At 40.5% G+C, this 27,346-nt stretch overlaps 1 protein-coding gene across 4 annotated transcripts in view; it reads right to left on the reverse strand.

Moving 5' to 3' along the window:
* Window positions 1-27,346, reverse strand: part of LOC126262234 (membrane-bound transcription factor site-1 protease) — a 157,777-nt gene that overhangs the window by 70,385 nt on the left and 60,046 nt on the right. For all 4 annotated transcript variants that reach the window (XM_049958704.1, XM_049958705.1, XM_049958702.1 and 1 more), the window contains exon 4: window positions 10,552-10,669. In XM_049958704.1, coding sequence (XP_049814661.1) covers window positions 10,552-10,669 — 118 coding nt within the window. The remainder of the gene's footprint in view (window positions 1-10,551; window positions 10,670-27,346) is intronic.

Below are 27,346 nucleotides of genomic sequence, written 5' to 3' on the forward strand. Positions count from 1 at the left end.
GCAGGACCATCAACTGAGATAAGATGTTGTTGGGTAAATCACAGTTTCTTTAAGGAAGGTTGGAAAAAAATTGCAATGTGGTAGGCTGCATTTCAGCCAGACTGCTGGAGTTATGGAGATATGAAGAGAGAGTGTGCAAATTTTGTATGTGTTCTTGCCTTGTCATCCATGATAATGTGTAGCTTATGGTGTAGGCACTGTTCACAGAAAATAGCAAATGCAGATACCAACCGAGAACAATAGTATGTCAATTTCCACTTTTCTCTTTCTAATTCCATGTCTATGGACAGTTGGAAATCGGGATCCCACAAACACTGGGATGTAGCCTTAATGCTGTTTGGACACAATCACCTTTAAAGCTATTGTAAATTGGGAGTTTACACAAAGTCCAAGTCACCTAGTTGTCAGAAGCTAGGTCAAATGTATCATTGTAGGTAACCAATACACACATGGGCAAAACTACCTTATTTACCCAATTATCAAATCTTTTTTCCCCAAACCCATCATTTAAAAAAATACAGGGTTGTCTTACATTTGCAGATTAAACTGTTGCTGCTGAGGTGAATGTTTTTACATTGTGTAACCGATTAATATAGGAGGTTCTCTTACATTAGAAAGTGAAGCTTTAGCAACTGAGGTCACGTGCAAATTTGTTTTGAAGAATTCAGAAGGTGACACTAGCTTGGCTGAGAATTAGGTCAAATGTGGCAATGGGAGTGATGTGTGGGCAGCAAATTTCATCATGCTGCCAACCATGGGAATGTCTATTGCATACCTTGGCTTTTTATGAATATTAATCTTGTGTAAACAGCAGTCTGTCCGAATATCATTTGTCATCAACAGAACTGAGTTTACAACTGGGATAAATATTCAATAATAATATACATTTCTGCAGGAGACAGTATAAGTTAAGTACGGGCCAGAGACGTATTTATATGTTTCATGCAGCAATGTTGTCAACGTTTACCATGAGATTTGGTGAGAATGAAAGAGGGTTTGTAAGTTGCTGGTTCTATGTAACCAATGAAAGGTCTGCAGGCAGACAACATGTTTGCTAGCAAGAGCCAAAGGAATGCTGCCACACACTCACTTCAATATAGGCGTGAAACCCACTGTGTATTCACAAAAAAAGCTTTGTTCTCAGGTCCAACACTAACCTCCATCCCAGAAATTGTGATATATTTGGAAGAAACAGCTAAATATTTGTAACAACCAAGGTTATAAATTTCTTTGCTGCTCGTCTGCAGAAATACGTCACCTCTTTTCTCACCTCTCATTGGTTAGGTGATATTGTCATCTCAGATATAATACTGGTGATTATTATTGTTATTATTATTAAAAATAGTGATACCACAGATGACTGGCTTGGATAGTAAGCTGGAAAGGGAAAAAAAAGGATAAAATTTTATGTAAACCATGTCTTTTGTTTATTTTATTTCTTCTTGTATTATCAAAATGTACAGTCAGTAAATGGCATAAGTTTAGACTTTATGTTAACCTTTTTAGGCGATCCTTTACATCAATAAAATAGTTTGTAATTTTAATAAGTCAGAATAAACTAAAAATAAGATTTTCTCAGGTGCCCTTTCTTTTATAAAAAAAGGAGGGGGAGAGGGATAGGGGAGTCATCTTATACTTGGATAAATCAGTACAGACCAAAAGCAGCCAGAGAAACAATTGTCTAAAGAGCACAGAGAAACAGGTATTGGAGAAACATTAAGTTGCAGTCTGATACAGAACACACACAGCATAGTCGAAGAGGGGAGAGCAATACACTGTAGGTGACCTGTTATTCATGACATTCCTTTTTTATGCCATAGTAGTGGCAATGAATTTCCTCTGTAAGACCTCCAGTTCCCACTATGACAGTTTGGCGAGGTGTGGACAATCGCTGTGGGCATCTTAAGCTACTCCAAGGACAGCTGACTGAAAGAATGGAAGAAAGGTAGTATACAGGATATTACTTGTCTCTAAAGGAATTATACACACTACAACAAACTACTATAAGTTTAATTATACTATCCATTAAGATAACTCCTCACTTCGTTCTGGAATGTAACAGAAGGAAACTGACTGCTTGCCTCAAAGGATATAATGCAAAGGCTGAGTACCTGCAAGTTCCAACATAAATTGGTTCTTGGAACTTCTTAAGGAAGTTTTTGCTTTTTGAGATTTTTTCGAATTTCTGTTACATGCTTAACATTGGAAGCAAACCTATGGCTATTCAGATGGCCCTTCTATGTGTAAAAGTGAAGTAATCCAATTACATATGCATGTCACACATTTAATCAACAGTTAGTATGGGTCTTACAAGTGTTTTGTAAGCAATGTCTTCCATATACACTCTAGCAGCTTACTCATGCAGAATTAATATGGGAAAAGGAGGAGTTCATTCCATATATGAAGACAGAATACAAGTTCAAAAATATTGAGACAAGTAGGTTTCATAGTCATTGGCACATAGAAGTGTGTGCTTGTGAATTAATACTGAAAAACAGTTCACTTTTAATTGTAACTGTGTATATCCCCACTGGGAAGTTTTGAACTGTTTATGCAAAAATCTGGATTTCTAACTGTGCTTTCTGTCAGACAGCAGCAAGTAATTAATAGCCTGTGGCGACTTCAATGTTGTTGTTGTTGTGGTCTTCAGTCCTGAGACTGGTTTGATGCACCTCTCCATGCTACTCTATCCTGTGCAAGCTTCTTCATCTCCCAGTACCTACTGCAACCTACATCCTTCTGAATCTGCTTAGTGTATTGATCTCTTGGTCTCCCTCTACGATTTTTACCCTCCACGCTGCCCTCCAATGCTAAATTTGTGATCCCTTGATGCCTCAAAACATGTCCTACCAACCGACCCCTTCTTCTAGTCAAGTTGTGCCACAAATTTCTCTTCTCCCCAATCCTATTCAATACCTCCTCATTAGTTACGTGATCTACCCACCTTATCTTCAGCATTCTTGTGTAGCACCACATTTCGAAAGCTTCTATTCGATTCTTGTCCAAACTGGTTATCGTCCATGTTTCACTTCCATACATGGCTACACTCCATACAAATACTTTCAGAAACGACTTCCTGACACTTAAATCTATACTCGATGTTAACAAATTTCTCTTCTTGAGAAACGCTTTCCTTGCCATTGCCAGTCTACATTTTATATCCTCTCTACTTCGACCATCATCGGTTATTTTACTCCCTAAATAGCAAAACTCCTTTACTACTTTAAGTGTCTCATTTCCTAATCTAATTCCCTCAGCATCACCCGACTTAATTTGACTACATTCCATTATCCTCGTTTTGCTTTTGTTGATGTTCATCTTATATCCTCCTTTCAAGACACTGTCCATTCCGTTCAACTGCTCTTCCAAGTCCTTTGCTGTCTCTGACAGAATTACAATGTCATCGGCGAACCTCAAAGTTTTTACTTCTTCTCCATGAATTTTAATACCTACTCCGAATTTTTCTTTTGTTTCCTTTACTGCTTGCTCAATATACAGATTGAATAACATCGGGGAGAGGCTACAACCCTGTCTCACTCCCTTCCCAACCACTTCTTCCCTTTCATGCCCCTCGACTCTTATAACTGCCATCTGGTTTCTGTACAAATTGTAAATAGCCTTTCGCTCCCTGTATTTTACCCCTGCCACCTTCAGAATTTGAAAGAGAGTATTCCAATCAACATTGTCAAAAGCTTTCTCTAAGTCTACAAATGCTAGAAACGTAGGTTTGCCTTTTCTTAATCTTTCTTCCAAGATAAGTCGTAAGGTCAGTATTGCCTCGCGTGTTCCAACATTTCTACGGAATCCAAACTGATCTTCCCCGAGGTCGGCTTCTACCAGTTTTTCCATTCGTCTGTAAAGAATTCGCGTTAGTATTTTGCAGCTGTGACTTATTAAACTGATAGTTCGGTAATTTTCACATCTGTCAACACCTGCTTTCTTTGGGATTGGAATTATTATATTCTTCTTGAAGTCTGAGGGTATTTCGCCTGTCTCATACATCTTGCTCACCAGATGGTAGAGTTTTGTCAGGACTGGCTCTCCCGAGGCCATCAGTAGTTCTAATGGAATGTTGTCTACTCCCGGGGCCTTGTTTCGACTCAGGTCTTTCAGTGCTCTGTCAAACTCTTCACGCAGTATCTTATCTCCCATTTCATCTTCATCTACATCCTCTTCCATTTCCATAATATTGTCCTCAAGTACATCGCCCTTGTATAAACCCTCTATATACTCCTTCCACCTTTCTGCCTTCCCTTCTTTGCTTAGAACTGGGTTTCCATCTGAGCTCTTGATATTCATACAAGTGGTTCTCTTCTCTCCAAAGGTCTCTTTAATTTTCCTGTAGGCAGTATCTATCTTACCCCTAGTGAGACAAGCCTCTACATCCTTACATTTGTCCTCTAGCCATCCCTGCTTAGCCATTTTGCACTTCCTGTCGATTTCATTTCTTCAATGTAGATTTTCTAAAGGATTCGGATACGAAAAATGGAGTTTAAAAGTTATTTGGACCCTACAATTAGAACTCAGTAATTAACTGTCCAACATGGCTGGATGAAGACAGTATGACTCCAATTGATAACCTTTTTCTTGGTGAAACTCAGAGCAAGAAAGTAACTGTTTACCTGGTAACAAATGCTCTCTATGATCATGATGCACAGTTAGCTACGACAAATAATATAGTGCCTTACAGTACGGATAGTCCTCAGTGGAAATCAGTTAAATTAATTGACAACTCCAGGACAATTTGTTTTTAAGAAAGATTACAAGAGATGACCTGGGATGAAATTTATAGTGAACCAAATGCTAAAATAAAATTTAACCTATTCCTTGACAAATCCACATTATTATTTGAAAACAGCTTTCTGCATAAGCTAATCAGAAGGGACATTTAACAGTCACATAAAAAACCACGATTCATCAGAGAGATTAAAGTAACTGTGGAAGGATAAGGGCAAGGGTATTTGTTGGCAAGAACAAATAGAGATCCTGCAGCAGTTGCACACTACAAAAATTACTCAAAATTACTAATAACTGTCATTAAAAAATCAAGGAACATGCATGTAACATCAGAAATCAGTAATTCCGACAACAGACCTAAGGCTATATGAAATGTAGTGAAATGAGAGACGGGACAAAGAACAGGATAACATCACCACTGAACAAAATGGAAGGGCTATAAATGATGAATCACAGCTAACAATCAATTCTTAAATGCAGTAGAAAGCATAGGGAAAACCAGTTCATGAGAACAGTCACAGCAGCATTCGGAAAAAGCTATTTTCATAAATTCAGTCATATGAATGTGTTACCAACTTCTCTTCCTAAAATGATGAAAACCATACATTATCTCAAAAATAAAAGATCATCTTATTTTGATGGTGTTTCCAATAGAGTACTAAAGATTTGTTCCACTGTATTACGTCTGATATTATGTGAAATATGTAATGCATCACTAATTCAAGTTATTTTTCCAGAGAGATTGAAATATGCTGTTAATACACTCCTTCTTTAATAAGAAAGGTGATAGGAGAGATGTCAATAATTACCAACTTGTTTCACTGCTGACTTCATTTTATAAAATTTTTGAGAAGGTAATGTAGCCTAGAATAGTATCTCACTTTACCAACCATAATATCCTCAGCAACTCACAGTTTGAGTTTCAGAAGAGTTGCTCTATTGAGAATGCCAATTACTGTCCACTCACCTTATCTTACTGGCATTAACTAATAAAACAGTGCCAGTCGATAATACCTGCATGTTGTTTTAACCTACTGTTAACAAATGTAGCAGCCTACCTGCCCATAACCATTTTGTATGCATCTGTTAAAGGAGTTGGGCTTTCTGACTACTGCTTTACAGTATATTTATTCACTCATCTTGCCATAAGTGATTGACTGTGTGAATCACAGCAGTCTCCTTCATAAACTGAGATTTTATGGCATTAGTGGTAAAGACAACCAATGAATGGTGTCATATCTAACAAAAAGAATACAGTGTTGTACTTAGTAATTCAACTAATATAATGCGGGGACGTAACTCTGACTGGGGAGAAATAATGTATGGGGTTCCCAAAGGTTCAACCTTAGTTCCACTATTGTTCCTCGTATATATAAATGATCTTCTGTCTAATTTACAATTTGCAGAATAGTTCTTTTTGCGGATGACACTAGTCTTGTAATCCATCCAAGCATACATAAAGAAACAGAAGAGATGGTAAACAATGTTCTTCAAAGTATCACTGACTGGTTTTCTGCAAATGGTCTCATCTTCAGTTTTGAAAAGGTGCAACATATTCAGTTCTGCACATCTAGGGGTACTACATCAATGGTAAGTGCAACACATAGTGAGGAAATAATAAATAGGGCAGAAACTTCAAAATTCTTAGGTGTCCATATTGATGAGAATTTAAACTCAAGATAGTATGTTTTGAAACTCCTAAAACAACTTAGTTCAGTCACATTTGCACTAAGAATCACTGCAAATCATGGGGAGAGACAAAGCATTAAGTTGATATATTTTGCTTATTTTCATTCAATAATGTCGTAAGCTATAATGTTCTGGGATAACTCATCTTTAAGAAAGAAAGTCTCTGTTGCTCAGAAATGTGCTGCAAGAATAATATGTGGTGCTCACTCATCTACATCTACACCTAGACCTACATATACATTCCGCAAGCCACTGTACAGTGTGCGGCAAAGGGTACCCTGTACCACTACTAGTTATTTTGTTTCCTGTTCCACTCACAAATAGAGCAAGGGAAAAAGACTGTCTTATATGCCTCTGCATGAGCCCTAAACACTCTAATCTTATTTTCATGGTCATCACGTGAAATGTACATTATTGGCTGCAGAATCATTCTGTAGGCAGCCTCAAATGCCTGTTCTTTAAATTTTCTCAGTAGTGTTCCTTGAAAAGAATCTGTCCAGAGATTCATATTTGAGTTCCTGAAGCATCTCGATAATACCTGCATGTTGTTTTAACCTACTGTTAACAAATGTAGCAGCCTACCTGCCCATAACCATTTTGTATGCATCTGTTAAAGGAGTTGGGCTTTCTGACTACTGCTTTACAGTATATTTATTCACTCATCTTGCCATAAGTGATTGACTACAGTTCAAAAGGAACGAAAGGAAATCTTATGTTCATTACTCGACACTAAGGCTGTCTTTAGCAAAAAAGGGGTGCACAATTTGGGACAAAAATTGTGTGATCGCTTACCGAGTGATATAAAATGTCTGACAGACAACTAAGTAAAATTTGGAAACAAACAAAAACTTTCTACTTGGCAACTTTTTCTATTTCGTAGAAGAATTTCCGTTACTGTAATGTTTAAAAGGTGGTGGGTAGGTATTACTAACTCAATATCTGTACATTTAGAAAAATAAATTAATAAAATGAAATAATAAACATACAAATGTTCAGCATGTGGTCATATTTATAAATTAATTTGTGATGTGAATGTAAAATCACTCGTCCCACATCATTATGATTTATTGGGTAAAATGATCCATGAAATATGGAACTAACTAACTAACTGATTGATTGACTAACTGACTGAGCTACTGAAAGGGAAGCTGCAGTTCCTCTGTCATTTAATTTACCTACACAATCAGACTTATGCGACTGTTCCATTTTATATCCACACATATTATTGTATGGCATGACGGATTCCAACAGTGTCACTAACTGTGGAGTCAAAGGTTAATACATTCTTACATTCTGTGAAGTAAAGTCTCTCCACAGTTTTGTTGCACATGACCACTTTATTGCATTCAGACTTTTATCCTTTCTTCCTAGGACACCCTGTATGTATGATTTTGCCAATATTTGTCAAACTATTGCCTTCAGCATATGAAAAATATATTGTTGGTTATACAGGGTGATTTTTTCCACAGTGTACAAACTCTAGGGATTGATCGATGAGAGGATATGGAACAAAACAGGTCTAACGAACTTATGTCCAGAAATGCATGATTTCCATGTTATAGACCATTTATTCAATCATAAACTGTAACAGAGACTGCGGTCTAATATGTACTGTGTCATGCAGCCACACTTACAGATTGCATGGTTTCCTCATACAAGGTGGCGCTGTTCCTCATACATCACACTCTACTGCCCTCTCCTGCCATAGTAATTGGTAATGTTGTGTCCAATTCAGTTCCCTTGCTGACTCACCTTGTAGTGGATGTGATGCAGCGTTGTACACAATGATTCTGTACTTGGATCGAGAACTTGCCAACATGGCGTTTACTTATGGAAAGGCAAATGGCAATGGACAGTGGGCAGCAAGGTTGTATCAGGAGACCTATCCCCGCTGACAACCATCACAATCTTAAATGATTGCAACAATGTTTCGCCATTTGTCTACACGGTCGTTTCAGGAAGCAGAAAATCAAGAAGGACGTACCCCAAATATTCAAACACCAGACCTGGAGGAAAATGTGATTAACACTGTGGACGGCAAGTTGTGTCAGTTCCAGGCAGTTGCGTCGCCAGTACAGGGTAAGCCAGTCGACTGTGTGGAACATTCTCCATAACTGTTACTACCTTTATCACTTACAATGCATGGAGGGCTTACTAATGACAGACTTTCCACATTGGGAGCAATTTTGTCACTGGTTTCTTCGCCAGGCACCCACGATTCCAGCATCTGTGTCATCAATCCTATTCAAAGATGAGGCCTCCTTTACGCAGAATGGTATCTTCCACTACCATAACAGTCATCTGGGGGATAGTATGCAGAACGTCCATGGTACGGTGACAGTGAATCATCAGCATTGGTGCACCCGGAATGTGTGGGCCAGGATAATTGGCAACCATATTTTGGGACCAGTCTTCCTTCCCATCACCTAATAGGCCAGAACTATCAGTGTTTCTTGTGGGTGCCTTTGTCTCCCCTGCTGGAAGAAGTGCCATTGATGATTCAAAAGGTAATGTGGCTGCTACGGGATGGTGCTCTGCCCACTTTGCCATTAATGTCTGGACACATCTCAACTAGCTCTTCCCTGGTCAATGGATCAGTCGAAGGGGTCCAGTTGCATGGCCTGCTTGTTCACCAGATCTCAACCTATGTGATTTCTGGTTATGGGGCCATCTGGCCATCTCAAAAGTATCGTGTAGGCAGAGCCCAGTCCAGATGTGGAGACAATGGAGCAGTGTATTCATGTTGCCTTTGGCACTGTTTGGATGCAGCCTGGCCGATGTGAATGTGGGAGGCAGAATATGCTACGACGCATATACACATGTGTTGAGGCACATGGAAACCACTTCTAACACATACTGTAACTGTGGCTGCACGGTACAGTGTGTATTAGACCGCACTCTCTGTAAGAACGTATGACTGAATAAATGGCTTCTAGCATAGAAACCATGCATTTCTGGACATAAGTTCGTTAGGCCTATTTTGTTCCCTCTCAACGATCAATCCCTAGAGTTTGTGCATGGTGGGAAAAAAATCCCCCCTTCCCTTTTTTTAACAGTAGAATAATATCAGTATGAAGCTTATTCAACTGTTGCCTTCTCCATTTGCTCTGAGTAATCTAATAGCCACCTGCTCTCACATCGTACAACAAAATGCCATCGTGCTGCTGTCATTGTCGTCGTCATCCACACACTTTGCTTGTCCAAGTTAAATTCACAATGTTCATCAGGTAACCCTAACTTACAAAAATCTAAATTATTTTTCAAAACATGAGTTTACAACTAATACTATCAGTTAAGTCATTAATACGTAATATGAACTTTTGTTGGGCCTATGCAAATTATTTCTGTCTGAAAGTGACTACTCACTGAGGACAGCAAACTACATTCTGCCTGTCAAGGGATTTGCAACACAGTTACAAACTTGGAGAGACAACTCATACACTATGCTGACAATAGATAGACTGATAGATATACTGTCCATTTCCTAGATCCACAGTGATGAGATCCTCAAGGATGGAATATGTAATAAACATAAAAAATGCACAATCCACATTTTTATTAGGTAGATGCTAATGTTTCTGTAACAGTTCCTAAATGAAATAGTCCTCAAGGATCTGAAATAATTCAAAAATTTTAAACATATTTTCATTTAAAAATCACCAACTGATTTTCCACAGGTATATAAATCACTGAAGTGCACTCATTAATTCTTAGGATGTTGTAGGTATGTATTATCAAACAGAAACCAGTTTACGGTACTTGATTGCACAGAATGGGACTGAATCAAAAGTTTTTCAAACATCTGGGAACCTACCTCTAAGAATTGCTGAGAGAATTTCACATTTAAAGACCATGAGTTGGGTTACACATTATTTGTTGTTTAGGAATGCATGCTGGTAGCAATTAAAACTAATTTTTTCCATGTGGGTCATTATGAGTGAATTCAGGACACATTCTGGGGCAGTGTGGAGGTGGACATACTTTGCATACGTAAAGGATCCAGGAGATGGGGAACGGAGGGGGATTAATAGTGATACTATTTGTGCCCTCTGCTACACACTGTAAGATGGCTTGTGGAGTGTAACTACAGATTTAGAATTTTGTTTCCTTTTTAATTTTATTGACCTGTTATTCCCATACTCCAAAGAGCATCAGCTTGAAGAATACTTGTAATCTGTCTTGGAACAGCTCGCAATAATCTCCTGCTGGTGTGCCTGCCTGTAGATTGCCAAAATTGATTATTCTGTAACAAAAGTAAACAAAGATGAAAACAGTTTCATGCTAAATATGGGTACAGAACAAGGTAGAAAGAGAGGCTCAGTTTTTGTTCAACTTAATATTAAAGTGTGAAAAGACATAAACGTAGTAAAATTACACTGTATACGGTTACATCACAAAAACAAAAAAAGCTGGGATTAAAGTACATCAAATTAAATTAAATTAAAAGTAATAAGGAACAGAATATTTTGAGAAACACAGTATGGATGACTGAGGTATAAAAAAAGTCTCTGACAGGTTGGTTGGTTGTTTGGGGGAAGAGACCAAACAGCGAGGTTATCGGTCTCATAGGGTTAGGGAAGGATGGGGAAGGAAGTCGGCCGTGCCCTTTCAAAGGAACCATCCCGGCATTTGCCTGGAGCGATTTAGGGAAATCACGGAAAACCTAAATCAGGATGGCCGGACGCGGAATTGAACCGTCGTCCTTCCGAATGTGAGTCCAGTGTGCTAACCACTGCGCCACCTCGCTCGGTCTCTGACAGGAAATTTGCTTATATAACATTAAGAACAGTGCATATAATTACTAGAAAAGATAAGTTGTTCTAAAAATGATAGCTACTGATGACAACAGTGTACTTTAAACACTAGACCACGGTTTGAGTGAAAATGGATCATAGAAAGATCAATAGTTTTCACAGACACATTATAAGAATGTCACATACTGATCAACAAAGATCTGTATAAATGGAGCTGCTGAAAAAAAAAGTTAAAAAGAAAAGAGAACTTTTTGCCAGCTAATTAATGTGGTGTACATTACAAAAAATCTGCATACAACAAGGAAGAATGGAACTGATGGATATACTTATTCAAGTTTCTTAAATGCTTAATTTCTGCTACTACTGTGCTATTGATAACGTCAGTCTCAACTGTCTAAGCAATGCAATCCCTGTGCTGTTTATAATAGCAAATTTTGAAGATGTAATATGTTAACAATTTAATTATATTTGCATTTTTCCACCAAGTGATGTTTTATGACGTACTGTCCTGGGGCAACTCTTCACTGATGGTAATGAAATGATTGTATAGCGTTACTGGCTGGGAGACCCTGACTGCGGTTGTCAGCCACCTGGTACAAGTTGTCCTATTTCACACCACTTTGGCAACTTGTGCATCTCTGTGATGAGTACAAGATGAAATGATTATGACAACACAAGGTAAGGAAATCTCTGACCCAACTGGAAATCGAACCCGGGAACCCACAAGCTAAAGGCAGTTACACCAACAAGAGCTGCATACAGAAAGCATTAAAAACATAGAAATGTGTAATGAGAATAATGTGTGGTGCTCATCCTCTAAACTCTTGTATACAACCCTTTAAACAGTCTCACAGTACATCTTCTTCCTCTTGGAGCTCAATCTGTCAAGAGATCATAGTTAAAAACAACAGGACTGTTCATAAACACAATACTATAAGTAATGATGACTTACATAATCCATTACTCAGATTTAGAAAGCAGTACAGTATGTAGCCATAAGAACCACTTCCACATTACAAATGCTTATGAGTATGATAAACTAACGAGCCTTCCTTGCCATTTGATGCTTTTTATGCCACATCTGACAACTTTCTATCACAATTATCGTTACTATACATGTCTCTCAACTGCCACCATGAATAGCTGAAATACATTAGTACATATGAAAAGTGCCAAATCCAAAAGAATGGACTGAATAACTTCAAATTTGAAGTACACGCAGGAAAAGAAACCTGTAGCAATGAACATTGCGAGACTAAAATAGCATCACAACAAAATTCAGGCAACTCTCGTCATGCAGTTAAAATTTAACAAAACAAGGAGGCTTTTGTTTTACTTCTCTCAATGAGGTGATACAGCACACTGTAGTGGATTTAACCTTGATCAGGTGAACCGGCACAAACTGCAGAATCCAACACCTACATGCAGGAAAGGTAGATGTGCTTCATTGTTGGTCGAACTTTGGTCCCAACAGCCCCTCTCGATGATAATTGTGCGATACTGGAAACTTAAATCCTGACTGGCAGTAGCCGTAGCTACGGCAAAATGTTCCGCTATTGTCTAGGTTGTGTGTCTTGGGGTGATGAGAGATTTCAGTTTCACATTGTAGTACAGCTGGGCACTGCATCCCCACATCTCTCTCAGAAGTGCTTTTAATAGTCTGCCGCATTCCTTTAGTCTCTGTGGGACATTAACACTGTTCACAAAATATTGCTATGATCTTTCCCAGTTTGCACTACTAACTGAATGACATTTTTCTCTCATTATGTGACAAGCTTAAAGGTTCTCTGCAGTTGGCTGGTACTTCAAGCTACACAGAGCCACCCATGTGTTGTACTGATTCGAGAATTTCTGAGTAAATTCTATAACTACTCAGCCTTCTACTGTTTCGAACATACAATACTCTAGATACGAGTGTGGGATGGTGGTACAATCCTACCTACTGTGCGTCACAAGTTTGTGTGTGCAGGTTTAAAATCAGTCGCATGAAGAAAATACAAGCGGCGGACGAACGGCACCGACAAGTACCAGTCGGGCAATCCATAGATGTTTTAGTGAGTGTGTAAGGAAGAACCATGGAGTTTATATGCAGCTCTGTGCTTATTGGGTCATTGACTATTGTTATTAAAACAAAGACAGTTGAAAAAGAACTCTTGAAAACTCTTGACGTAATCTTGCTATAGACAAGACTTATTTTCTGATTTATGTTAATAAAGGTTATGGTAACAAAGCCAACTTTCTTTTGTTATTGTTGTTGTTGTCGTTGTTGTGGTCTTCAGTCCAGAGACTGGTTTGATACAGCTCTCCATGCTACTCTGTCCTGTGCAAGCTGCTTCATCACCCAGTACCTACTGCAACCTACATCCTTCTGATCTGTTTAGTGTACTCATCTCTTGGTCTCCCTCTACGATTTTTACCCTCCACGCTGCGCTTACTAAATTGGTGATCCCTTGATGCCTCAGAATATGTCTTATCAAGCGATCCCTTCTTCTAGTCAAGTTGTGCCACAAACTCCTCTTCTCCCTAATCCTATTCAGTACCTCCTCATTAGTTATGTGATCTACCCATCTAATCTTCAGCATTCTTCTGTAGCACCACATTTCGAAAGCTTCTATTCTCTTCTTGTCTAAACTATTTATCGTCCACATTTCACTTCCATACATGGCTACACTGCATACAAATACTTTCAAAAACAACTTCCTGACACTTAAATCTATACTCGATGTTAACAAATTTCTCTTCTTCAGAAACGCTTTTCTTGCCATTGCCAGTCTACATATTATACCCTCTCTACTTCGACCATCATCAGTTATTTTGGTCCCGAAATAACAAAACTCATTTACTACTTTAAGCGTCTCATTTCCTAATCTAATTCCCTCAGCATCACCTGATTTAATTCAACTACATTCCATGCTCCTTTCAACACACTATCCATTCCATTCAGCTGTTCTTCCAGGTCCTTTGCTGTCTCTAACAGAATTACAATGTCATCGGCGAACCTCAAATTTTTTATTTCTTCTCCAAGGATTTTAATTCCTATTCCAAATTTTTCTTTTGTTTCCTTTACTGCTTGCTCAATATAGATTGAATAACATCGGGAATAGGCTACAACCCTATCTCACTCCCTTCCCAACCACTGCTTCCCTTTCATGCCCTTCGACTCTTATAACTGCCATCTAGTTTCTGTACAAATTATAAATAGCGTTTTGTTCCCTGTATTTTACCCCTGCCACATTCAGAATTTCAAAGACAGTATTCTACATCTACATCTACATGATTACTCTGCAATTCACATTTAAGTGCTTGGCAGAGGGTTCATCGAACCACAATCATACTATCTCTCTACCATTCCACTCCCGAACAGTGCGTGGGAAAAACGAACACCTAAACCTTTCTGTTCGAGCTCTGATTTCTCTTATTTTATTTTGATGATCATTCCTACCTACTATGTAGGTTGGGGTCAACAAAATATTTTCACATTCGGAAGAGAAAGTTGGCGACTGAAATTTAGTAAATAGATCTCGCCGTGACGTAAAACGTCTTTGCTTTCACGACTTCCATCCCAACTCGCGTATCATATCTGCCACACTCTCTCCCCTATTACGTGATAATACAAAACGAGCTGCCCTTTTTTGCACCCTTTTGATGTCCTCCGTCAATCCCACCTGATAAGGATCCCACACTACGCAGCAATATTCTAACAGAGGACGAACGAGTGTAGTGTAAGCTGTCTCTTTAGTGGACTTGTTGCATCTTCTAAGTGTCCTGCCAATGAAACGCAACCTTTGGCTCGCCTTCCTCAAAATATTATCTATGTGGTCTTTCCAACTGAAGTTGTTTGTAATTTTTACACCCGGGTACTTAGTTGAATTGACAGCCTTGAAAATTGTACTATTTATCGAGTAATCGAATTCCAACGGATTTCTTTTGGAACTCATGTGGATCACCTCACACTTTTCGTTATTTAGAGTCAACTGCCACCTGCCACGCCTTACAGCAATCTTTTCTAAATCGCTTTGCAACTGATACTGGTCTTCAGATGACCTTACTAGACGGTAAATTACAGCATCATCTGCGAACAACCTAAGAGAACTGCTCAGATTGTCACCCAGGTCATTTATATACATCAGGAACAGCAGAGGTCCCAGGACGCTTCCCTGGGGAACACCTGATATCACTTCAGTTTTAATCGATAATTTGCCATCTATTACTACGAACTGCGACCTTCCTGACAGGAAATCACTAATCCAGTCGCACAACTGAGACGATGCCCCATAGGCCCGCAGCTTGATTAGAAGTCGCTTGTGAGGAACGGTGTCAAAAGCTTTCCGGAAATCTAGAAATACGGTATCAACTTGAGATCCCCTGTCGATAGCGGCCATTACTTCGTGCGAATAAAGAGCTAGTTGCGTTGCACAAGAATGATGTTTTCTGAAACCATGCTCATTACGTATCAATAGATCGTTCCCTTCGAGGTGATTCATAATGTTTGAATACAGTATATGCTCCAAAACCCTACTGCAAACCGACGTCAATGATATAGGTCTGTAGTTCGATGGATTACTCCTACTACCCTTCTTAAACACTGGTGCGACCTGCGCAATTTTCCAATCTGCAGGTACAGATCTATCGGTGAGCGAGCGGTTATATACGATTACTAAGTAGGGAGCTATTGTATCAGCATAATCTGAAAGGAACCTAATCGGTATACAATCTGGACCTAAAGACTTGCCCGTATCAAGCGATTTGAGTTGCTTCGCAACCCCTAAGGTATCTACTACTAAGAAACTCATGCTAGCAGCTGTTCATGTTTCAAATTCTGGAATATCCCATTCATCTTCCCTGGTGAAGGAATTTTGGAAAACTGCGTTCAATAACTCAGCCTCCGGGGGACGTCTTTCGCTGCCTGCCACGCCTTGGAATGACCTCCCAATCAACCACAGGCCAGGGCTCAGCCCCATTGCGGGCAGCAACCGGGGCAACCACAGCGGCAGACCGATCTGGGGGACAGACAGGACGAGATTGACATCCCCGTGATACCCAAGTCCGGCTTCCCACAGTAGTGCCCATTGGCAACAGCCTCAAGCTGCATGACCGAAGTCAGCGCCGCCTGCAGCTGTGAGCGAAGGGATGCCAACTCAGCCCTCATCCGAACACAGCAATCACAGTCCCTGTCCATTCTAATCACTGTTGAACAACAGTTACTGAAACACGAGTCCGTGCCTAGATAACGCAAGGGAACCATGCAAAGAATGTATGAACTAACGTGTACAAATGCTAAATGACTGCGCTACAGTCTGCTTGAATTTACGATTACAGTAACTAAAACTCGAAATTACACCTCCTATACGGAACTATGTAACAAATAAGTGAGCTAGGACTATACGACTTGCTGCTGGCAGCTGCTTATCCAGCGGCGACAGGAAGCACACTGGCTGTGACCAACCGACACTGGCCGTTCAAAACAAAAACAGAAGACAAACGACTACGCGAATTTACACTATTCAGGTACTAAAGCGCGATGCTACAACTCTCAAATACTATAATATGCCCGAAATTTATGAATTAATCAATGCAAGTACGCAAAAAAATGCAAAGAAATTAAGAATTAAACTATGTAACAAATAAGTGAGCTAGAAGTATACAACTTGCTGCTGGCAGCTGCTTATCTAACGACGGCAGGAAGCACATTGTCAAAAGCTTTCTCTAAGTCTACAAATGCTAGAAACGTGGGTTTGCCTTTCCTTAATCTATTTTCTACGATAAGTTGTAGGGTCAGTATTGCCTCACGTGTTCCAACATTTCTACAGAATCCAAACTGATCTTCCCCGAGGTCAGCTTCTACCAGTTTTTCCATTTGTCTGTATAGAATTCGTGTTAGTATTTTGCAGCCGTGGCTTATTAAACTGATAGTTTGGTAATTTTCATATCTGTCAACACCTGCTTTCTTTGGGATTGGAATTATTTTATTCTTCTTGAAGTCTGAGGGTATTTCGCCTGTCTCATACATCTTGCCCAGCAGATGGTAGAGTTTTGTCAGGGCTAGCTCTCCCAAGGCTATCAGTAGTTCTAATGGAATGTTGTCTACTCCCGGGTCCTTGTTTCTTTTCTTTTTATTTTATTTATTTATTTACATGTCAAGTTCCGTAGGACCAAATTGAGGAGCAAATCTCCAAGGTCATGGAATGTGTCAGTACATGAACTTACAACATAAAAGTAATAACAGATAAAAATAAATGTTCATGAACCTGAAAGAAAATCAGCCCATAAGTTTAAGCAAACGCTATCAGCAATACAATGAGAATCAACTTAATTTTTCAAGGAACTCCTCAACAGAATAGAAGGAGTGATCCATGAGGAAACTCTTCAGTTTCGATTTGAAAGCGTGTGGATTACTGCTAAGAGTTTTGAATTTGAGTGGCAGCTTATTGAAAATGGATGCAGCAGTATACTGCAAACCTTTTTGCACAAGAGTATTAACCGAGTGAAAGCTGCTTATTGTTGGAAATTAACTAATACTGGTAACAAGAAACGACAGTAAGGAATATACATATTGAGAGGCCAATGTCAAAGTACCCAGACTCGTGAACAGAGGTCAACAAGAGGTTTGTGAACTCACACCACTTACTGCCTGAACCGCCCGTTTCTGAGCCAAAAATATCCTTCTAGAATGGGAAGAGCTACCCCAAAACATAATACCATACGACATAAGTGAATGAAAATAAGCAAAGTAGACTAATTTACGTGTCAAAATATCACTCACTTTCGATACCGTTCGAATAGTGAAAATGGCAGTATTAAGTCTTTGAACAAGATCCTGAATGTGGGCTTTCCACGACAGCTTACTATCTATCTGAACACCTAGGAATTTGAACTGTTCAGTTTCACTAATCATATGCCCGTTCTGTGAGATTTAATGTCAGGTTTTGTTGAATTGTGTGTTAGAAACTGTAAAGACTGAGTCTTACTGTGATTTAACGTTAGTTTATTTTCTACAAGCCATGAACTGAGGTCATGTACTGCACTACTTGAAACTGAGTCAATGTTGCACACAACATCCTTTACTACCAAGCTAGTGTCATCAGCAAACAGAAATATTTTAGAGTTACCCATAATACTAGAGCGCATATCATTTATATACACTCCTGGAAATGGAAAAAAGAACACATTGACACCGGTGTGTCAGACCCACCATACTTGCTCCGGACACTGCGAGAGGGCTGTACAAGCAATGATCACACGCACGGCACAGCGGACACACCAGGAACCGCGGTGTTGGCCGTCGAATGGCACTAGCTGCGCAGCATTTGTGCACCGCCGCCGTCAGTGTCAGCCAGTTTGCCGTGGCATACGGAGCTCCATCGCAGTCTTTAACACTGGTAGCATGCCGCGACAGCGTGGACGTGAACCGTATGTGCAGTTGACGGACTTTGAGCGAGGGCGTATAGTGGGCATGCGGGAGGCTGGGTGGACGTACCGCCGAATTGCTCAACACGTGGGGCGTGAGGTCTCCACAGTACATCGATGTTGTCGCCAGTGGTCGGCGGAAGGTGCACGTGCCCGTCGACCTGGGACCGGACCGCAGCGACGCACGGATGCACGCCAAGACCGTAGGATCCTATGCAGTGCCATAGGGGACCGCACCGCCACTTCCCAGCAAATTAGGGACACTGTTGCTCCTGGGGTATCGGCGAGGACCATTCGCAACCGTCTCCATGAAGCTGGGCTACGGTCCCGCACACCGTTAGGCCGTCTTCCGCTCACGCCCCAACATCGTGCAGCCCGCCTCCAGTGGTGTCGCGACAGGCGTGAATGGAGGGACGAATGGAGACGTGTCGTCTTCAGCGATGAGAGTTGCTTCTGCCTTGGTGCCAATGATGGTCGTATGCGTGTTTGGCGCCGTGCAGGTGAGCGCCACAATCAGGACTGCATACGACCGAGGCACACAGGGCCAACACCTGGCATCATGGTGTGGGGAGCGATCTCCTACACTGGCCGTACACCACTGGTGATCGTCGAGGGGACACTGAATAGTGCACGGTACATCCAAACCGTCATCGAACCCATCGTTCTACCATTCCTAGACCGGCAAGGGAACTTGCTGTTCCAACAGGACAATGCACGTCCGCATGTATCCCGTGCCACCCAACGTGCTCTAGAAGGTGTAAGTCAACTACCCTGGCCACCAAGATCTCCGGATCTGTCCCCCATTGAGCATGTTTGGGACTGGATGAAGCGTCGTCTCACGCGGTCTGCACGTCCAGCACGAGCGCTGGTCCAACTGAGGCGCCAGGTGGAAATGGCATGGCAAGCCGTTCCACAGGACTACATCCAGCATCTCTACGATCGTCTCCATGGGAGAATAGCAGCCTGCATTGCTGCGAAAGGTGGATATACACTGTACTAGTGCCGACATTGTGCATGCTCTGTTGCCTGTGTCTATGTGCCTGTGGTTCTGTCAGTGTGATCATGTGATGTATCTGACCCCAGGAACGTGTCAATAAAGTTTCCCCTTCCTGGGACAATGAATTCACGGTGTTCTTATTTCAATTTCCAGGAGTGTAAATAAGGAACAGGAGCGTCCCCAACACTGATCCCTGGGGCACCCCCCACTTGACAGTACCCCACTCAATCCCGCATCACAGCCGTTATCAACATTGTGAATTATGACCTTTTGCTGCCTGTTGCTAAAGTAAGAGGTGAACCAATTGTGAGCTACTCCCCTTATTCCGTAATGGTCCAACTTCTGGAGCAAATTGTGAGATCAACTCAGTCAAATGCCTTTGTTAAATCAAAAAATACGCCAAGCGTTTGAAACTTTTTGTTTAGCCCATCCAGTACCTCACAGAGAAAAGAGAATATAGCATTTTCAGTTGTCAAACGACTTCTAAAGCCAAACTGTACATTTGATAGCAAATCGTGTGATATAAAATGGTCAATTAACCTTAGATACACAGCCTTTTCGATAACTTTTGCAAACACTGATGGCATAGAAATAGGTCTAAAATTATCTACATTATCCCTTTCTCCCTTTTTATAAAGCGGCTTTACTACTGAGAACTTTAATTGCTCAGGAAACTGACCATTCCTAAAGGAAAAATTACAAATATGGCTAAATACAGGGCTAACATGTGCAGCACAGTACTTTAATGTTCTACTAGACACTCCATCATAACCATGAGAGTCCTTAGTCTTCAGTGATTTAATTATTGACTCAATCTCTGTCTTGTCTGTATCACAGAGGAGTATTTCAGACGTCAATCTTGGAAAGGCATTTGCTAAGAAATTTATATGATTTCCTGTTTAAACTAAATTTTTATTTAATTCACCAGCAATGCTCAGAAAATGGTTGTTAAATACTGTACATATATCTGATTTATCAGTAACAGAAATATTATTACTGCGAACTGACTTTATATCATCAACCTTGTGCTGCTGACCAGACACTTCCTTCACAACTGACCATATGGCTTTAAATTTATCCTGTGAATTAGCTATTCTATTTGCATACCACATCCTTTTTGCCTTGCTAATAACATTTTTAAGCACCTTACAATACTGTTTGTAACGGGCTACTGTAGCTTGATTGTGACTACTTCTAACATTTTGATATAATTCCCACTTTGTTCTACATGATATCCTTATCCCACTAGTCAGCCAACCGGGCTGTCCATTACTGCTAGTACCCCATTTAGAATGTTCTAATGGAAAGCAACTCTCAAAGAGCATGAGAAATGTGTTATGGAAAGCATTGTATTTATCATCTATATTATTGGCACTATAAACATCTTGCCACTCTTGTTCCTTGACAAGTTTTGAAAAACTCTCTATTGCTGTTGGATTAACTTTCCTACGTAGTTTGTAATTAAATACGACATTGGTTTGAGTACAAAAACCTTTTAGTGTTAAAATTTGTGCATCATGGTCTGAAAGGCCATTCACCCTTTTACTAACAGAATGCCCATCTAGTAATGAAGAATGAATAAAAATGTTGTCTATGACTATGCTACTGTTCCCCTGCACCCTAGTTGGAAAAAACACAGTTTGCATAAGATCATACGAATTTAGGAGATCTACCAACATCCTTTTTCTTGCACAATCATGTACAAAATTAATTTTAAAGTCACCACATATAACTACTTTCTGGTACTTCCTACAAAGTGAATCAAGAACCCTCTCTAGCTTAAGCAAAAATGCTCTGAAGTCAGAGTTAGGGGACCTATAAACAACATCAATAAGAAGTTTAGTTTCACTAAATTCAACTAATGCTGCACAATTTTCAAATATCTGTTCAGTGCAGTGTTGTGATATGTCTATGGACTCAAATGAAATACTGTTTTTTTTACGTACAGAGCCACTCCCCCACCCCACAAGGAACTCCTTGAGAAACAGCCAGCTAATCTGTAGCCTGGGAAAGGAAGCCTCTGGATTATCAAATTATTTAAGTGGTGCTCTGATATACCAATAATTTCAGAGTTAACATCTATTAGCAGTTCACTAACTTTATCTCTAATACCTCTTATATTTTGATGAAATATGCTAATTCCTTCTCTATTTGGAAACATTACATCCTCTGGAGGTGAGCCCTTAGTTAGAGGCACTTCCTTTAAGCAGGGATACCTATCAGCTGACTTCAGTCTAAAAAAGGTGCAGCTCTAACACCAACTACTATAGGAATTTTTCCATGAGTGATACCACTACCACCACCACCACCCACTACACTGTCACCTATAAGCTTAGCCAGTCTCCCCTTCCCATACCTATTGAGGTGCAGGCCATGCCTAGTGAAACCCCATCTACTGATAGACCCAACTGGCACCACTGAGATGTGATCCATGCCCTCCACCATCAGTGCCCTCCCCAGCCCCACGTTAACGCGCCTAACAGCCGCATTAAGGTGAGGCCGATCATGACGCTGAAACAGTTGCACGAAATGCACATTAGTGCCACCAGTTTGAGTAGCTATCTTAACCAAGTCACCACAGACATCATATTCCCCGTCCCTATCGAGACTGCTCCCTGCTCCACTCACTATCACTATCTGATCCTCTTTCGTAAAATTCTTACATAACGCCCCTATGCTTTCAGTCACCTGAGCCAACCCTGCACTAGGCTTCACAATGCTGGTGACCTGGTACTCACTCCCCAACACTTCCTGCAACTGCTGGCCCACACCTCTCCCGTGGGAACTACCTAGCAGCAGAACCTTCTTTCTGCTAGACTTTGCAACTAACCTAGGCCTCCTAATTGCTGAGGACTGCTGCAAGTTACCTACATCTATGGCTACACCAGGCTCCTCTCCACTCAACTCTGACAGTTGGTCATATCTATTGCATGTATGCAAAGTAAAACTGTCTTGCCAACTGCCAGTTCCCATTCCCCACCACCCTTCACCCTCCTCAACCTATCTAGTTCCTCCTTTGCGCATTGTAACTGCACCTGAAGGGCACAGATCTTACGCTCCTGCTCCTCTATTAACTTGTTTCCACTACAGATTCTACATTCCCAGGAGAGGATCTCCCTAAAATGACCACTGGCTTCCCCACTGCATTCCCCCCAATGAAAATACTTTGAACAAATCCCACACCATAATCCACTACTCACAAACCTACGACAGAGCCCACACTTTTCACTCATGGTAAAATTTTACAGTTACTGAAAAAAACTATACGTCTACGTTACCAAAGTTCAGTTACACCAGTAGGACTATTTAAGAACTAACAATAATGGTCTCGAAATTCTCTGCCTACTAAGAAAGCAGCTACTTGTATTAATACTACTAAAACACAGCCGATACCAATACCAGCAAAACTTCACAAAATTAAAACGACCACTGTAACACTAAGCGAAGTTAAAACACTGAATGAAAATTTTACTGAAATATTTTGCTAGAAAGAATAATAAACGTCAGTTGAAAAATAAAGCACGAAATTTACTAAACGACTTCAACACACTGAAAACTCTATAAAACACAGTGAGCGAACGATTACAAAAGTTTATTAAGTCGTTATTTCGCCACAAACGGCACACAACACCGCTGAAATCTATTAAATTTAATAACTGTATTACAGAGCAAAAAATAAGTTTGTCAGTACTTAGCTTATAACTGCTACAGCTGCAGTGCACGCCGCAAAATGTAAACACACTACTGAGGTGCGAGACTTAGGTCTTTCAGTGCTCTGTCAAACTCTTCACGCAGTATCATATCTCCCATTTCATCTTCATCTACATCCTCTTCCATTTCCATAATATTGTCCTCAAGAATATTACTCTTGTATAGACTCTCTATACACTCCTTCCACCTTTCTGTTTTCCCTTCATTGCTTAGAATTGGGTTTCCATCTGAGCTCTTGATATTCATGCAAGTGGTTCTCTTCTCTCCAAAGGTTTCTTTAATTTTCCTGTTAGCAGTATCTATCTTACCCCTAGTGATATACGCCTCTACATCCTTACATTTGTTCTCTGGCCATCCCTGCTAAGCCATTTTGCACTTCCTGTTGATCTCATTTTTGAGACATTTGTATTCCTTTTTGCCTGCTTCATTGACTGCAGTTTTGTATTTTCTCGTTTCATCAATTACATTCAATATCTCTTCTGTTACCCATGGATTTCTATTAGCCCTCGTCTTTTTACCTACTTGATCCTCTGCTGCTTTCATTATTTCATCTCTCAAAGCTACCCATTCTTCTTCTACTGTACATCTTTCCAAAATTCTTGTCAATCTTTCCGTAATGCTCTTCCTGAAACTCTCTACAACCTCCGGTTCTGTCAGTTTATCCAGATCCCATCTCCTTAAATTCCCACCTTTCTGCAGTTTCTTCAGTTTTAATCTACATCTCATAATCAACAGATTGTGGTCAGAGTCCACATCCTCTTACAATTTAAAACCTGGTTCCTAAACCTCTGTCTTACCATTATATTATCTATCTGACACCTTCCAGTATGTCCAGGCTTCTGCCATGTATACAACCTTCTATCATGATTCTTGAACCAATTGTTAGCTATGATTAAGTTATGCTCTGTGCAAAATTCTTCCAGGCAGCTTCCTCTTTCATTCCTTACCCCCATTCCATAGTCACCTACTACGTTTCCTTCTCTTCCTTTTCCTACTATCGAATTCCAGTCACCCATGACTATTAAATTTTCGTCTTCCTTCACTATCTGAACAATTTCTTTTATCTCATCAACATTTCATCAATCTCTTCGTCATCTGCGGAGCTAGTTGGAAACTTGTACTACTGTGGTAGGCGTGGGCTTCCTATCTTTGTAGTAGCGTACCCGCATGCCTATTTTTTTATTCACTATTAAACCTACTCCTGCATTACCCCTATTTGATTTTCTATTTATAACCCTGTATTCACCTGACCAAAAGTCTTGTTTCTCCTGCCACCGAACTTCACTAATTCCCACTATATCTAACTTTAACCTATCCATTTCCCTTTTTAAATTTTCTAACCTACCTGCCCGATTAAGGGATCTGACATTCCACACTCCAATCCATAGAATGCCAGTTTTCTTTCTCCTGATAACGACGTCCTCCTGAGTAGTCCCCGCCCGGAGATCCGAATGGGGGACTATTTTACCTCCGGAATATTTTACCCAAGAGGACGCCATCATCATTAACCATACAGTAAAGCTGCATGCCCTCGGGAAAAATTACGGCTGTAGTTTGCCCTTGCTTTCAGCCATTCGCAGTAGCAGCACAGCAATGCCGTTTTGGTTAGTGTTACAAGGCCAGATCAGTCAATCATCCAGGCTGTTGCCCCTGCAACTACTGAAAAGGCTGCTGCCCCTTTCCAGGAACCACACGTTTGTCTGGCCTCTCAACAGATACCCCTCCACTGTGGTTGCACCTATGGTACGGCTATCTGTATCGCTGAGGCACGCAAGCCTCCCCACCAACAGCAAGGTCCATGGTTCATGGGGGGAAGAACTTTCTTTTGTTCCTGATGTTTGACTGTACGAGGGAGTTACCAGAAGTTATATATTTATGTTGAAATTGAGAGTTTTATTGTGTATGAAAGTCAAATACATCGTTAATTGATGAAAAGCAAAGTCTGTATGTCTACTTATAAGTACAATGAATCTAAAAATTCCTGTACCTAGTGTTATTTGATGGAGAAGAAGACAAGAGGGTTTCTAGCAGCCGGTTATTCAGTAAAAAAGAGTGGCTGCAGATTCCAAGAAAGTCACCTTGTAAAGAAGTGGAAGGTGGTTTGGGGGAATAAACCGAAATAATCCAGATTCACACACACACACACACACACACACACTTTAAGTCGGAAACGTCAGTGTGTCACTGGTTGTGGAGCATCACTCGTCATTCCTTTAGGTGATATGCTACCCCTTTGTGGGATGGATGCTTCACCATCATATTGATAACATGATCCACTCATTCCAAGATTCTGTCGTAATGTCCCATTATAGCAATTGGTTGTACAGCATCCAGTTTGCCCTATTGAGCAGCCAGTTTGCCCTAATGAGCATCCATTTAGCAGCTTACTTTTGGGAGCTGTATAATCTGCTAGGTATAACCTGTTGGGGGGGGGGGGGGGGGTGAACACTGGAGCACACGCTTTTGAACACTACAGGTGAAAATATTGAGAGGCTAATAGATGAGAACAAGCCTGTAGCAGTACCGAATTGGATGCTCTGCCTTCTATGCAATAAACATGCCTCTGATAGTAACAAGAGGCTGTCAACTGCTCATACCCTGGAGCAGATCATCTCTTAGTCCCATAGCACGTTGTAGGGTTGAGGACCTGTGTGATGAATTTAGCAAGTGCCTCATAGCCTAAAACTTCATGTGGGGACATATGTAATCCTACAATGCACATGCACAGATACTGACAAGTAGGAAGGGTTGGAAATACTGAGAAAGAAGAGTGTCAAAGCATCTGAGATGTGGTGCTAAAAACGGATGTTGAAAATTAGGTGGACTGATAAGATAAGAAATGATGAAGTTCATCGCAGAATTGGTGACGAAAGAAATATCTAAAATATTGACAAGAAGAAGGGACTGGATGACAGGACATGTCTCAGGACCTCAGGGAATAACCTCCATGGTACTTGAGAGAGCTGTAGAGGATAAAAACTGTAGGGGAAGACAGAGATTGGAATATATCTAATAAATAATTGAATGCATTGAGTATTAGTGCTACTCTCAGACGAAGCAGTTGGCACAGGAGATTAATTCGTGGCAGGCCACATCAAACCAGTCAGAAAACTGATGGGGAAAAAAAGGGCCACGCCACATGAGGGAGATTGTTCTTTTGCAGGTGACATACTCCTATAGCACAAGGATGTCATTAAATTGTTTGTACAGGAGATATACACTCAAGGGTCTTCAATGGACTAGAATATTCATTTTTTTTTTTTCACAAGCATCTTCAATCTGTTGATGATCCGCCATATGTAGTATGAAAGATGTCCTAGTGGTGGGGATTTTCCATTTCTTTTCACTTGTCTTTTCACAATTATATGAAGTTTTGGCACATGGGAAGGGAGACAGAATTATCACTTTCTGGTTCACTTAGGCAAACATTTACGTCCATTTCTTCAGTAGTATACAATTCGAGAGAAGGAAAGTTGCTACTCACCATATAGCGGAGGTATTGAGTCGCGGTAGGCACAGTAGTATAGTTATCATGTAATCCACACAGCCACACAAAGGTCACCTTATCTGATAACTTTGCACCAGATTTTCTATGTCCCTAATCTTGGTCTTTGGTTGGTTGGCACAAACAGGCAGCCTGGGTGGCTGACTAAACGGATAAGAATATCTTGTAGAACAAAGTGGCAATTATATCAAAACGTTAGAAACAGTCACAATCTAAATGCAGCAGCCCATTACAAACAGTATTGTAAGGTGCTTAAAAAAGTTATTAGGAAGGCAAAAAGTATGTGGTATGCAGATAGAATAGCTAAGTCTCAGGATAAAATTAAAACCATATGGTCAGTCGTAAAGGAAGTGGCTGGTCTGCAGAGACAGATCGAGAATATAGAATCAGTGCGTAGTGGGGATGTCCGTGTTGCTGATAAGTCGCATATATGTACAGTACTTAATAATCACTTTCTGAATATAGCAGGTGAACTAAATAGAAACCTAGTCCCAACAGGGAATCATATAGCGCTCTTAGAAAAAAGTGTTCCGAGACTGTTACCTG

This window comes from Schistocerca nitens, chromosome 6 (assembly GCF_023898315.1).
Source record: "Schistocerca nitens isolate TAMUIC-IGC-003100 chromosome 6, iqSchNite1.1, whole genome shotgun sequence".
NCBI classification, from domain to species: domain Eukaryota; kingdom Metazoa; phylum Arthropoda; class Insecta; order Orthoptera; family Acrididae; genus Schistocerca; species Schistocerca nitens.